The following is a 15,251-nucleotide window of genomic DNA, read 5'->3' as shown; positions in this document are numbered from 1 at the left end:
GTTTAGGACAATTACAGGGTTCGTACTCAGTTTCAGAAATAAAATGAAGGAGTTTTGAAGGAGTAAAATGCATAGCTGCCAAGTGCTCCGTTTTTCCCGGAGTTTCTCCGATTTTTATTGCGTACTCCGAAAATCCGATTTATTCCAAAAAACTCCGTTTTTTTGACTTTGCTTGTACACTTTTCGATTTCTAAGGAAAAAGAAGAAATTTCCCTATCCTGGAAGGTAGGAATTGTTGCAATCGTTTGCTTTTAAAATTTTTCACTCATCATAAATATTATAATATTGTCATTAGCTGGAGCATTTGTTGACAGGTTTCTTTTAAAAATGCTTTTCTGTTGAATAAATTTGGCCATAAGAAATCAATCGATTGTTTGTTTAACCTCAGGTTAACATTCACACCACTTGCAATTGGTGCTGTTAGAATCTCGTTTGAAACTATATTTGTAGTTCTTGGAGCAAAATTCGATCATTTTTTCAAACAGTACAACAAACTAGTTTTAGACTTGATGATGACCTGTGGCGCATAAAACTAAAGTATTTATGGATTCATTTGTCCATTCAGAAAGAACAAATGGACTACTATTTGCTAGAACAACTACTCCTTCCTAGCTAGGCCTGGAACCATTTTTTTCGTATTTGCTTTTGAGTGCATGAACTCCCCCCCGCTCCCCCCCACAACCCAGGAAAATAAAATAAGGGACCAGAGGCGGAGGGAGTATTAACAATTATGGAATTTAATTAGAAACTCACCTTTTGTTGCATAAAGATGTATGATTTTTTTCTATTTCAGCTTGAAGAAATTTCAATGTCAATTCTTGACAAAACTGCTCCTTGCTTTCTTTTACTAGCTTTTCAGTCCCATTGGATCTGGAAAATATATTATTTTAAGAATATTTATACTGCAATTAAAGTTGCATATACATACTTTTAGATTCCAGGTGCAACATCAAAATCAACGTTTTCAAAACACTGACATTTTTCTCATCCATGCATTAAGGTCGATTTTTTTTCCTAACACTGATGTTTTTTGTTCGGTGTTTCTTCAATGTCGATGTTTTATAATTAAACCAAAGTTTTTAAAACTAGAAGGATTATGTTTAGGACAGTTACAGGGTTCGTACTCAGTTTCAGAAATAAAATGAAGGAGTTTTGAAGGAGTAAAATGCATAGCTGCCAAGAGCTCCGTTTTCCCCGGAGTTTCTCCGATTTTTATTGCGTACTCCAAAAATCCGATTTATATAAAAAAAAAACTGCGTTTTTTTGACTTTGCTTGTACACTTTTCGATTTCTAAGGAAAAAGAAGAAATTTCCCTATCCTGGAAGGTAGGAATTGTTGCAATCGTTTGCTTTTTAAATTTTTCACTCATCATAAATATTATAATATTGTCATTAGCTGGAGCATTTGTTGACAGGTTTCTTTTAAAAATGCTTTTCTGTTGAATAAATTTGGCCATAAGAAATCAATCGATTGTTTGTTTAACCTCAGGTTAACATTCACACCACTTGCAATTGGTGCTGTTAGAATCTCGTTTGAAACTATATTTGTAGTTCTTGGAGCAAAATTCGATCATTTTTTCAAACAGTACAACAAACTAGTTTTAGACTTGATGATGACCTGTGGCGCATAAAACTAAAGTATTTATGGATTCATTTGTCCATTCAGAAAGAACAAATGGACTACTATTTGCTAGAACAACTACTCCTTCCTAGCTAGGCCTGGAACCATTTTTTTCATATTTGCTTTTGAGTGCATGAACTCCCCCCCGCTCCCCCCCACAACCCAGGAAAATAAAATAAGGGACCAGAGGCGGAGGGAGTATTAACAATTATGGAATTTAATTAGAAACTCACCTTTTGTTGCATAAAGATGTATGATTTTTTTCTATTTCAGCTTGAAGAAATTTCAATGTCAATTCTTGACAAAACTGCTCCTTGCTTTCTTTTACTAGCTTTTCAGTCCCATTGGATCTGGAAAATATATTATTTTAAGAATATTTATACTGCAATTAAAGTTGCATATACATACTTTTAGATTCCAGGTGCAACATCAAAGTCAACGTTTTCAAAACACTGACATTTTTCTCATCCATGCATTAAGGTCGATTTTTTTTCCTAACACTGATGTTTTTTGTTCGGTGTTTCTTCAATGTCGATGTTTTATAATTAAACCAAAGTTTTTTAAACTAGAAGGATTATGTTTAGGACAATTACAGGGTTCGTACTCAGTTTCAGAAATAAAATGAAGGAGTTTTGAAGGAGTAAAATGCATAGCTGCCAAGTGCTCCGTTTTTCCCGGAGTTTCTCCGATTTTTATTGCGTACTCCGAAAATCCGATTTATTCCAAAAAACTCCGTTTTTTTGACTTTGCTTGTACACTTTTCGATTTCTAAGGAAAAAGAAGAAATTTCCCTATCCTGGAAGGTAGGAATTGTTGCAATCGTTTGCTTTTAAAATTTTTCACTCATCATAAATATTATAATATTGTCATTAGCTGGAGCATTTGTTGACAGGTTTCTTTTAAAAATGCTTTTCTGTTGAATAAATTTGGCCATAAGAAATCAATCGATTGTTTGTTTAACCTCAGGTTAACATTCACACCACTTGCAATTGGTGCTGTTAGAATCTCGTTTGAAACTATATTTGTAGTTCTTGGAGCAAAATTCGATCATTTTTTCAAACAGTACAACAAACTAGTTTTAGACTTGATGATGACCTGTGGCGCATAAAACTAAAGTATTTATGGATTCATTTGTCCATTCAGAAAGAACAAATGGACTACTATTTGCTAGAACAACTACTCCTTCCTAGCTAGGCCTGGAACCATTTTTTTCGTATTTGCTTTTGAGTGCATGAACTCCCCCCCGCTCCCCCCCACAACCCAGGAAAATAAAATAAGGGACCAGAGGCGGAGGGAGTATTAACAATTATGGAATTTAATTAGAAACTCACCTTTTGTTGCATAAAGATGTATGATTTTTTTCTATTTCAGCTTGAAGAAATTTCAATGTCAATTCTTGACAAAACTGCTCCTTGCTTTCTTTTACTAGCTTTTCAGTCCCATTGGATCTGGAAAATATATTATTTTAAGAATATTTATACTGCAATTAAAGTTGCATATACATACTTTTAGATTCCAGGTGCAACATCAAAGTCAACGTTTTCAAAACACTGACATTTTTCTCATCCATGCATTAAGGTCGATTTTTTTTCCTAACACTGATGTTTTTTGTTCGGTGTTTCTTCAATGTCGATGTTTTATAATTAAACCAAAGTTTTTTAAACTAGAAGGATTATGTTTAGGACAATTACAGGGTTCGTACTCAGTTTCAGAAATAAAATGAAGGAGTTTTGAAGGAGTAAAATGCATAGCTGCCAAGTGCTCCGTTTTTCCCGGAGTTTCTCCGATTTTTATTGCGTACTCCGAAAATCCGATTTATTCCAAAAAACTCCGTTTTTTTGACTTTGCTTGTACACTTTTCGATTTCTAAGGAAAAAGAAGAAATTTCCCTATCCTGGAAGGTAGGAATTGTTGCAATCGTTTGCTTTTAAAATTTTTCACTCATCATAAATATTATAATATTGTCATTAGCTGGAGCATTTGTTGACAGGTTTCTTTCAAAAATGCTTTTCTGTTGAATAAATTTGGCCATAAGAAATCAATCGATTGTTTGTTTAACCTCAGGTTAACATTCACACCACTTGCAATTGGTGCTGTTAGAATCTCGTTTGAAACTATATTTGTAGTTCTTGGAGCAAAATTCGATCATTTTTTCAAACAGTACAACAAACTAGTTTTAGACTTGATGATGACCTGTGGCGCATAAAACTAAAGTATTTATGGATTCATTTGTCCATTCAGAAAGAACAAATGGACTACTACTTGTTAGAACAACTACTCCTTCCTAGCTAGGCCTGGAACCATTTTTTTCGTATTTGCTTTTGAGTGCATTAACTCCCCCCCTCCCCCCACAACCCAGGAAAATAAAATAAGGGACCAGGGGGCCTATTACCAGCTCTTCGGCTTCGACTTCGGGAAGCTCAATATCTCACCTTTCTCATTCCGATCAAAGTCGTTTGGCGTATTACGAACTCCGAGTGAGAAGCCATCTCACAGGGAGAAAGACTAGCCGATCGGGAAGAAAGTATGACGTTGCTTCGTAGGCGTGGTTTCAAATGCACCAATCAGGAATTTCTAAAAAAGTTTCTTTTGCTCAATTTGGCAATATACAACTTTATTTATTTCTTTCGTAACACGTTGAAACCGCGTGGCAATTATTAACCATGGAGTCTGCAAAAGCGAAACGTGCAACGATGAAAAATTTTTCAACAATTGTCTCATTCATGGAAGAGAATCCTTCGTTAAACAAAGGAGCCATAACGCAAAACTTCACGGTCAATGACAAAGAACGGCTCTGGGACATCCTCACGGATAAACTTAATGCTGATGGTGGAGGATACAAATCCAAAGAAAAGTGGCAGAAGGTAAGAATAAATTGTATTTCATTTTGTATTCTGTATCATATAGTGGATTAAACAATAATTGATTTGTAATTGTACAAAATTCAACACTATATTTTGGCAGTAAAAAGTTCACACGAGTCCGTGTACCTAATGAATAACATCGAAAAACCTGCATGCGATTTATGACACAACTTGGTTCCCTCTTCCTTTTAAAGAATGATAATTTTAATAGGTTACAGTGATGTATTGCGTACTAATTTTGAACAAGTTACATAGGCAAGCAAATTTTCCAAATAAATTAAAATCACGAAATCAAGCAAATACATTGTATTATTTTAATCAAATTCAATCTTGATTTACTAATATTGTCAATTTTGTTGAACATGAGCACTCAAACCTACTAAATGCATCATTTATGCAGCGCAAAATAATCATGTCAGCTATGCCCATTTTTATTTGACAAAATATTACTCCCAATTGTCAGATCACATTTGTAAGAGTCTACTGTAAATCCATTAAAAACGTTTTTAGCATTCATTTTATGCAGTCAAACATCTATAGACTAATCTTATTTTGACCGAGTGTTCAGCCAAGTGATAGTTAATCGAACTGTATGCTTAATGGGATTATGTATTTTGAATTTTATGATTATTGATTAGTGATTGCTGATTTGCTATTTACCAATGAAAGTCAATTAAGATTTAAAATTTGAATATTGGTTATAAGCTTTTTTTCTACAAAAATGTACAATTGATTTAACTGTCTGTCACAAAACGTCATGATAAACCTTGTGTATATCACAAATAGAGACATACCGAGTTGAATATGCTGAGAATTTTGAATTCATAGTGGTATAGACCTCCATGCCCAAATAAACGTTATTCAAAACAAAATTCCACCTGAAATTTAATTATCCATTGTTTAAAAGATTTTATTTTTGTCAATTTTATAAATAAGTTATTTTTCAAATCAAAAATAAACAAATAAAAGGTAGGAAAAATCAAGTTGGAGTAAAAACAAATTATATCTTCAATATCTATACTTCTATAGTCTGCCAAATGTAAATAATTTTTAAAAACAAATGAAACAACGTTAAATGCACAAAATTGGAGCACTGTAGACAAGTGTTACTGCATTACAAGGAACATCTTTTTCAGTGCATAAGATGTTAGCTAATGAATGTAAAAAAAATCCTACTTTTGTCAAATCTCTTTAAATCCATAAGCTCACATTTTGTGAATTGAAAAAAGCATTCCTTTTAATGCAGAAACATGTGTCTGCAGTGCTCCTGCACATTTGTGCTTTTACCATTGTTTTATTTTTCAAGAAGAGGGATTTTAATGCTTCAATTTTGCTATGGCAAAAATCCATTTAGTAATATAAAACTTTCACATTTTTGGTGCTTACCTTTTTTGCCCCATTTTTAAATAAATAAAATTCATTAACTTTGGGGCATTAAAATATAAGATTTATTCCATTAAAACATAACAAACTTCATTATTCTCAAAATTTGAATTTGAATTGTAAATGATTGTAGTATATTATATGGTTGTACGTTTTTATTAGTAGTAAAATCTGCTTCGAACAGTGGTTGGAAGTAGCACGCTACTAGTAGCGACACTACTGTAGTAGCTACATTTCTTAGTAGTTTCTAGTGTAGCGCACTACTTTTAAAAAAAAAGTAGAGTAGCAAGTAGTTCGCTACAAAAAAAAGTAGTTTGTAGCGATTTCTGGAAACTACTTTTGAATAAAGTTTCAAAAAAAAAAAACGCATTTTTAAACGAATCTGACTAGTGCAATCGCTAGTAAAACTCGCACCTATCAGATTCGTAAGACTGAAAAATACGAACTGACCTCCGACATATTATTTTGACGCCATTCGTTGTATCTGTTTGATGCCATTAGTTTGCTTGGCATAGAAACTTTCACATTTTCCCAATATTCGCCTTGAATGGAGCATGGCTTAGAAAGAAAGAAACGAATTTTTTCCGTTTCATGAAAACTTTGCTCGTTAAGCAAAAAGCTTTCGGTATCATTGCCATTTGCACATGCAGTCGAACCTCAACTTACGCGAGGGATGCAGGGATGCGTTTCAAACTTTAGATAAACAGCTCGCTTATGTGAAATTATATTTCACCAACTTCATGTTTGGAAAGAAAAAAAAATGATGAGCGGCGATTTGTACGTTAACAATCTGATGTTTCGACAAGTACGGTGCGGGAAATTTTGACTTTCAGTAATGCTAAAGGGAAATTCCATTCACGAAACTAATATTTAGTACCCAAGAAACAAGGTGCTATAAGCCCTGCGCTTCCACTCCGAAAATTTTCGTGTTGCGGGTGAGGAATTCGCGTCAGCTGCAACATGCGTTTCTGGAGTAAAACTCGCTATATAGACATTTCGCATTAGTCGAATTGCGTTGTAGCCAGAGTCCACTGTTGTTTAAAATTGCACATTGAAGTAAAGTAAGTATTTTTAGTTATGTTTCATGTTTCGGATAATTAGTAGCACCATTTGGGGTATTTTTCCTTTTTTTTTTCTTTTTCACTGATCGAGTATTGATATATTAACATATTAAAAGTCAATGAGATGGTGTCCAGGTCCGGAACCCTAGCTTGAAGTTTAAAAGCAATTAATTCCTACGAAATATAAGTTCCTTAAATATTAACTCATATAATGCAAATTAAAGTTTCTCTTTTGTTTAAAAGATGCTTTTCATCATCTAAATCACTTTCATGTATATGTATTGTCTATGTAAAATTTAAATCAAATTATGACTGGATTTATCTCAATTTCAAGTAGCCGAGTTACACTTCTTGAATGAAGTGCTACTTACTGTCAGGAAAGGATTAAAAATTTGAAGGTTGATATCCTTCCACTTCTTAATCCTTTCTTGCAGAGAATATTCGTGCAAATGGTAAAAAATGTTTGGATTGACGAATCGTTTCAGTAAAGGAAAGAAATAATAAAAAATTTATTGCAATATTCCATGTTCAAATGAGCCAATATATAATCTGAACATTTTTTAAATTTTTTCATTCAATCCTCAAATGGTGTGTATGTGCATGTTATTTATTTATTTTTTAAAAAGTAGCGACTACATTTCAAAAGTAGTTTGTAGTTGCTACATTTTGAAAAAATTAGTTGTAGTTAACTACATTTGTGGCAATGTACTTGTAGTTCGCTACAAAAGAAATGTAGTTTTTCCAACCACTGGCTTTGAACAATATTCAATTTTTTACAACTACTCGGTATTGGCCGAGTACCGAGTGGTTACCAAGTACTCTGTACATCTGTAATCACAACATGTAGTTTGTAATTCATTATTTGCCAAAACATTTAGTTTTCGACATTTATTGAAATACATGTTGAATATAAGTATTGTCAATTTTCATTCTTTTTAGTGTTGGTCTGACCACAAATCAGAGGTGAAAGCCAAACCTCTTTTGCGGAAGAAGAGCCGTGGGAAAACTGGTGGTGGACAAGGAAGCATTAAGGAGGCCACAGACCATGAGCTACGTGTGCAAGCCTTAATTGGCAAGGATGCGATAAACGGGCTGCCAGTTCAGGAGAGCATGCCTGCAGCAGAAGTGGTAAGTGATTATGTTTTCTAGATAGTATAGATGAAAACGCTGCAGACAGTTTTCAAAGTTTGCAGTAAATTTTTGAGAATTTTTAAACAGATTTCCATATTTTACATTTTTTTAGCCAGTGGCAAAAGGTTGGTTGCCACAAGTAAATTATATTGAAAACAGAGCTAATATGTTCGAAAAACATATGCTGTTTACATAGTGCTACTCTATTGTTTTCAACTCTACCTTTATGCTTTCAGTTACATTTTAAAACTCAAGCGATGTACAGCAGTTTTTGCAGATATTTTCTGATAAATTTATGAGTTTACCGACGGTTTTAAATTGTATCTAGGTCTGAGTGATTTTCCGCATACTGTCAAGTAAAAGGAATGTGTTATTGAAATTTTGCAGATTGCTTGATGTAAATTAACTTGATAAAATAATGTTAATAAAACATACAAATTGTTTTCAAAAGAACACTAGTAATTGCCTTTTGCTTACACAAAACTCAAATTTCAATGTTTGAATTGTAAAATTAGGTTTGGTTTTGCCATTGAAATAAATATCCTTTTTTTTGTTTCTCAAAAGTTTCAATGCAATTTATGATATTGTGTACTCTTCCATATGTTTTGATTAGTAAATTACAATACTGATTATTGTATGACTTTTAATACAGTGAACTCTAGGGTGGTACAGTAACCGCGGATAAGGGAATTGGCGGATAATCCTTAAATTAGGTAAACACCAGGCTAGTGTATCATATAGCTTATAAGTATTAATAACCTTCACATACATTTCTGCTGCAATGTTTTCAGAATAAATTAAGAAAGAACAATTATTGACTTCAATATATTAAGTAATAGTTTTCTCCTACGAACGAGCGAGAAAAACATTTTTATTCCATCAAAACGTTCCCATTCCCACTATTCTATAGTTTCTTTTACCTTTGTCGTTACAAAAAAAAATAGTGCAGTCGATAGTTAAATTAATTAACACAAAGAATATTCCCAAAAGACGTTGAACAAGCAACCCACTGTTATGGAATTTTTCAAAGAATAACGTTCTTGTCAAAAAAACAAAGATTTCACAACTCAAGTTGCAAGATACTTATAATTTTCCTATCTACTTGTAATATACAGTCAAATCTCGAAAACTCGGAAGTCTATAACTCGAATACTCCTTCATCTCAAACTTTTCATGGTGTCCCAAACTCTTGAGAATGTTGTGGAAACGTCCCATATCTCGAAGGTTTTATCCAGTCCTTTGGGAATTCGCTTTATCTAGAGTTGACTGTATACACTAATTATTAAATTATTTTGTAGTTAACTTAGTTTATTTCAAAAACTTTTTGCCAATAACAATTACTTTACAATTACTACATTTATATATCTTAAGCTTAAACTTTGTTCTGTTTAAAGGTTCATAAAACCGGTGGACCAGCAGTAATTTCAAATGCCATCTAGAAATAGGAAATCTTTATGTATCTGAAATATGTATTAATAATGCCATTTCAGAACTTTTTTAGCCTATTAAGCTTTAACTTGTTGAGGAAAAATTATTGATGTAATTCACTTCCTTCTTTATAGAGATAAAAACAAGTGCTTGAATTTTAAATGTCCCTGTAAAATCATATCAAAGCTACAAATAAACAATATCAATTTCTTTATGCATTATTTTGTGCAAGAAACTTTGCATCAACTTCATTTCACTTTTCGAAAAGCAAGGTCATCTATGCATGGTTTGTTCCTGCATTTTTTTTCTTCACTTATTTAGTTTTTTCACTAATTGTTTTTCTGTTTGTTTTTTTTCACTTACAGATTCCAAGTGCCCCTGAAAATTCACAACTGGGGGACGTTTTGGCTATTATACACTATGAGGCTAACCCGTCAGAGGTAAGCTATATTAATGCCAGCCCAGTTACAACACCTTGTACACCCATGAGAGAGCTGCATCATAACGGAGCAACACCTGGCAAGCAACAGCGCAAAAGAGTGCGAGGCTTGGTTGTGCTTGCGCCAACAGCCAAGCAATTGCTGGATTCCCAGGGCAATTTTAGCTCAAAAACTATCGACTATCAATCTGCAAGATTGGCCCTGGAAGAAACAAAGGTTGAGCTAAAGAAAAAAAAAATTGAACTTATCGAGCAACAAAACTACATTATGCAGCAGCAGTTGGAAATCCAACGCAACATACTTCTTGCATTGGGAACATTGTCGTAATGTTACCAATAAATTTTTTATTATTGTTTTCAAAAGTTTGTCATTAATTCTTGGCTCACTTACAGGAAATTTACATTAATGCTAATTTTTTTGTCTCCCAATATTTCAGTGTGTAAAAAATTGATAAGCTTTGGTACAAATCATACTGCATCCAACAACAGATTTATGTGTATTGTGTACTTTTAAATATTCTGAAACTTGTATGGGATTATATCAGCCTTTAGAATAAATTCTGAAACATAGTAAGAGTGTAAGACGGTTCAAAATAATGCAGGTACTGTTTGACCATGATTGTGTGTAATTTGGCCACCAGTCAAGTTAAGACGATTCCATCTAAACAAATAGCAAGGAAGATAGAAAAATAGTGATGGGATTTTGAGGCACGCGTTTCATAATTTCACTAGTGGCTTATTTGTCGTCTTCATTGAGGTGAAAAGGAGCGGAGACTTTATTTTCGTGAATTATGAATATTCGTCTGAATATTGGGCCAAAGCCTAAATATTTGGTGAAATCTTTCTATATTTGGTGTTTGTTTCATGTCAATCTAAAAAAAAAACACTTCATAAGAGATGATGCAATTTGAGTAAACATCCTTAATTCAGGAATTGAGTAAATGTCTTTAATCGAAATAGTCTAAAATGGAGTTTTTAAGACTACAATTTCAAAAAATTTCAGGACCCCTATTTTAGACTCAATGTCAATCTTTCCATTCAGTTTATATTGCTAATACTTTAATGACTCCCAGAAGCCAGAAAGCTAAGTCCACTCTCTCTCTCTCTCTCTTTGTATTGATAGATGCATTTGAAAAAAAAATTAAGGAAATATTCAATCAAATTCTGGTTATTATAAAAATACTTAAAAATGGACAATTACAATCACAATTTCTCCCCAAAATAAGGTTTAGCTAATATTGTATCAATTTGTTCACCATTAAATTGCAGAAGTGTTCCTATTTGTTAAATTTTGTTAAAATATATTTAGTCGTGAAGCATAATTTCCTCATATTTAAGTGATATCCCAATTGTTACGTAAAATTTAATATCTATAAGAGCTATAGGCCACTACATTTCCTAATGCCAGGCCGATTTTTTCAACTAATCCGCCACTGCATACCCAAGCAGGTGTTGTAGTATTTTTGAGTTCAACTTTTTTTGTAGTAAGGTTGAAAATGCAAATAAGAGAAAAGAGTATAATTATAAAATACTTTCTTAAAAGATTTGCATTCAATTTCTACATTTTTTGCAAATGCATGCCATATGGTCCATGCAAATGTTTTTGTCACATTTTTCACACACAATTTTGTTTTTTGTCTTTCATATTGGGGCTATCACCACAGCTTTCGTACGTTGACTTTTCTTTTTTAGCAGGGGATGCAATGTCTTCACTAGATCCTAGTTTTAATTTTAAGTCTCTTGAAAGCATTGCGTATGCTTGAGTTCAGTACTTTAGCAGAAATACTCGCGCAGGGTATGATACACCCGTAGAAATCAATTCCACAGAAATTAATTTTAGAATGTCTCCGCCGTTTTTACCCCTTTAAGGTTATGACCTACGGGTTAGCTGCTCATGGAATCATCCACTTCCAAAAAAAAGTTGTGGAGAAATTTGATCGAAAGCGAAGATGTGGGTATGTCATACCCTGCGCAAGCAATCTTTGGTTAAATGGCTAACCATGATTGACCGAGGTTTCTGTTAACGAAGCCCCAATCAGGAAATTACACACGCAGTTAATCCTTCATTAGATATTATTGATGTTCAGAATGAGGATCAAGACTTTAAGGATTCAAAGAATATAACTTACACTACAGGTGTCCTAACCCTAGCATTTATATACATTATATAACATTGATAAGATATGAAAATAGAAATTTTGTTGCTTAAAAAGTGATCATAGATATTGCTAGAAATTTGGGACTTTTACAAAGTTTTTAAAACAGTGTATATTTAATGGAGTGAAGAATTTTCAATTTCAAAATAAAAATATATATTAAATTTTTTTCTTTTCTAAATGCATTTTTCAATATTTAACTTCACATTGTAAAAAAATCAATAGATTTTTCATTCTTACAAGTTGTTTACCTATTTTAGGTTTTCAAGTGTAAAACATTACTTTTGAAATGTTTGTTTGCATATTTGAAAAACATCTTATTGCATTTTAAAGTAAAAGATTTTTATACAAAATTCTAACTGATTTCTCATATTCGATTCACCAGTGGTCCAAATTAGCACAGATAATCGAGGTTCAACTGTACAATAAAAAGAGCAATAACTTTTAAAAAGTTTTTCTTTTTCAAACTTTTTGTGGCATAGATTTTAACATGTGAATAATTTGCAAAATTTTATAAAAAATTAAATGAGACTTAATTTTAATACAGTTTTTATTATATACAAGAAAGATTTTGCTCAGTTAAATGCTTTCTACAAAAATATTATGAATATATACAAGTTTATATATACAATAGGCATACTTTGTACAAAAAGTTTTTCTTTGTTGCACAAAATGTTTTTACAACAAAACATAATGACTTTACAGCATTTTTAGATATATAAAATTAAAAGAACCATCAAATTTATCATATGTTGTATTCCAAAAATGAAAGTCTTTTTCAAGAATTGGAAAAATAGTTCTTTAAATTTATTCCAAAATATAATTCAGAGGCCTGCATATGCATATTTAAGAAACAATCTGTTGCTCACTTTTAAAAAATACTAATAGCAAAAGTTGGAATTGTAGAACATGTGAGAAACACAGAACAAAAAAAAAGCCAGTCTTGGACCAGCAGCTTGGTAGAATACTGCAAAATTAAAATAAAAAAAAATCTTCAATCCCCCCCCCCCCCCTCTTTCGCTAGAAGTTCATATTCCATAATCTGGAACCACTGCCTGAAAAATTTTCAATCCAAATTTTGGGCTATACTAAATAAGAGCTTTGGTTCCCCCATGAGCAGGTTTCTCATGTTTACGGAAAAATGTAGTAAACAAAAAAAAAAAAAAAAAACTTCGACATTGCGTGAGAAATATCAGCAATGCAATGGCGTCAATTTCTTTCTTTTTGTTCAAATTCTTACGAATAAAAAAAAAACATGATTTCGAGTTAGCGTTAAGCAAAGAGTCATTAGAACTTTGACTACAGTCATTCAATAAAAGGCAACTTATCAAGCATTTCAACTCAAAAGAACTCGTCTTATCGAAAATAAACATAATTCTCCATTCAGTTTAACGGGAATATGTATTCACTTCAACTTACTGACGTTTCACTGAAAATAATTTACAACATTCAAAATATTTAAAACAAGGTAAAGTAAAATAATTAAAACACCAATTTTAATTTTTTGTGCAACAATAAATAAAAGGAAAGAAAGTATTAAAATAAATTAAATATCGTTGTTTAGCTACACCTGTGTTTGGACCTTCTGGATCACCATCAGGACCAAATGGAAGATCATCATCTGTTAAATCAGAAACATCGACATCAACCATATTATATTCGGTGCAAATATTGTGCAATACTGCACATGCATTTATTATTTTACATGCCATTTCTGGCTCATAATGAAGGGTACGGTGGCGTAGCAGGCATCGAAACCTGGACTTCAAAGTTCCATTCAGGCGTTTGACTACACAACGTCCCTTTGCATGAGCTTCATTAAACCGTTGGTCTTGTGCTGTTATCCCATTTGAAGGTGTGATGAGGAAACGTTCCAAGGGATATCCAGAATCACCTACAAAAAGAGAAAAAAAACTCAAATTTCCAACTAATATTCACTAATGAAATAACAAAGAACATGCATGAAAAACTTAGCTTGTGAAAGGATTCTCAATGATTAGAATCAACAGAAAAAGTCATTAAATAGATTGTCGTTAAACGGAACCAAATGTATTCATCTACTACAAGATATGGATTAAGACATGCTTTGAACATAACAAACATGATATGTTAAATTGACATGTTAACATCTCTTTCGGAATAAGTGAAGGGGAAGAAGGAGTACACAACTTGAGGCTCAAATGAAACATGTTCTGGTTGCCTACAAATTTGCAGCAATAAATTGGTACAACGTCGTGAAAAACAAGCCAAAAATCATTTACGCATAATTAAAAGGGCAATTAATGTTGAAGTTTGAGTGATAAACTTTTCATGAAAACAATACTTCCTTTTCTTTATACATGGAAGTAAAAGGTGCTTCAGCTTATATAAAATATACACTTTTAAAGAGGAATATTTTCCAGATAACCTTGGATTATAGAGAGAGTACTATATTTACAAATCATGCCACCTTGAATGTATTTCTGTACATAGTAAACTAATGCACACCAAGTAGCCAGGTGTTGTGCGACTGCTGTCGGTCAAACCAGTCCCTCAGGTTGCTGTCTCTCCAAATGTATGAGTCATGGGAACCCCCTGGATGTCTGGCCACAATATTTAATATTTTTTGATTCATATCAGAGACCTAAAGAGGGAAGAAAAAAAAAAATCCTCATTCAACAAATTGTACGATGTTCAAATACAACATGTTCATTCACAGGATGTCCCATAAATTATTGCTGGACAAGAGATCTGCCGAGCTCGGCCCGAAGTGGGCTTAGGGAGCGAAAACTAAAAATAGCTTTTGGGTTCATTGAAAATATTTAACTATCTCATCAATCTCTAGAAACAAAAATTAAATGAACACATATATATATATATTTAAAAAAAAGCTCTTGAACTAGATAGCACTTGGAAGAACATGAGAATAGTAAGTAATACAATATGCAGTATAAAAGAGACCACAGAGAACACAAAATGAAACTGATAAAACTTCTTTAATTTCACATACCATATTACTATCTAACCATTGAAGTACACATGTTAGCAAAAAATAAAATATCAATGCTAATAAATCATCAGTAACTTTAGTGAAAAATATTGAAATGTTGAAACCCGAATTGCAACAATAACTTTATTAAGAGTAATAAATTATTTACTGCAGCATATGACAGCTCAGAAAATCTTATT

General features: G+C 32.6%; 1 protein-coding gene across 2 annotated transcripts in view; it reads right to left on the bottom strand.

Annotated features, from left to right (window-relative positions):
• The window catches only part of LOC129219405 (uncharacterized), a 41,259-nt gene that overhangs the window by 13,482 nt on the left and 12,526 nt on the right, over window positions 1–15,251 (bottom strand). For both annotated transcript variants that reach the window (XM_054853794.1, XM_054853793.1), the window contains exons 5-7: window positions 2,953–3,069; window positions 1,855–1,971; window positions 754–870 (exon numbers count right to left, since the gene is read on the bottom strand). In XM_054853794.1, coding sequence (XP_054709769.1) covers window positions 754–870; window positions 1,855–1,971; window positions 2,953–3,069 — 351 coding nt within the window. The remainder of the gene's footprint in view (window positions 1–753; window positions 871–1,854; window positions 1,972–2,952; window positions 3,070–15,251) is intronic.

This window comes from Uloborus diversus, chromosome 3, assembly GCF_026930045.1.
Source record: "Uloborus diversus isolate 005 chromosome 3, Udiv.v.3.1, whole genome shotgun sequence".
NCBI classification, from domain to species: Eukaryota; Metazoa; Arthropoda; class Arachnida; order Araneae; family Uloboridae; genus Uloborus; species Uloborus diversus.
This window is presented reverse-complemented; position numbering and strand designations above follow the sequence as displayed.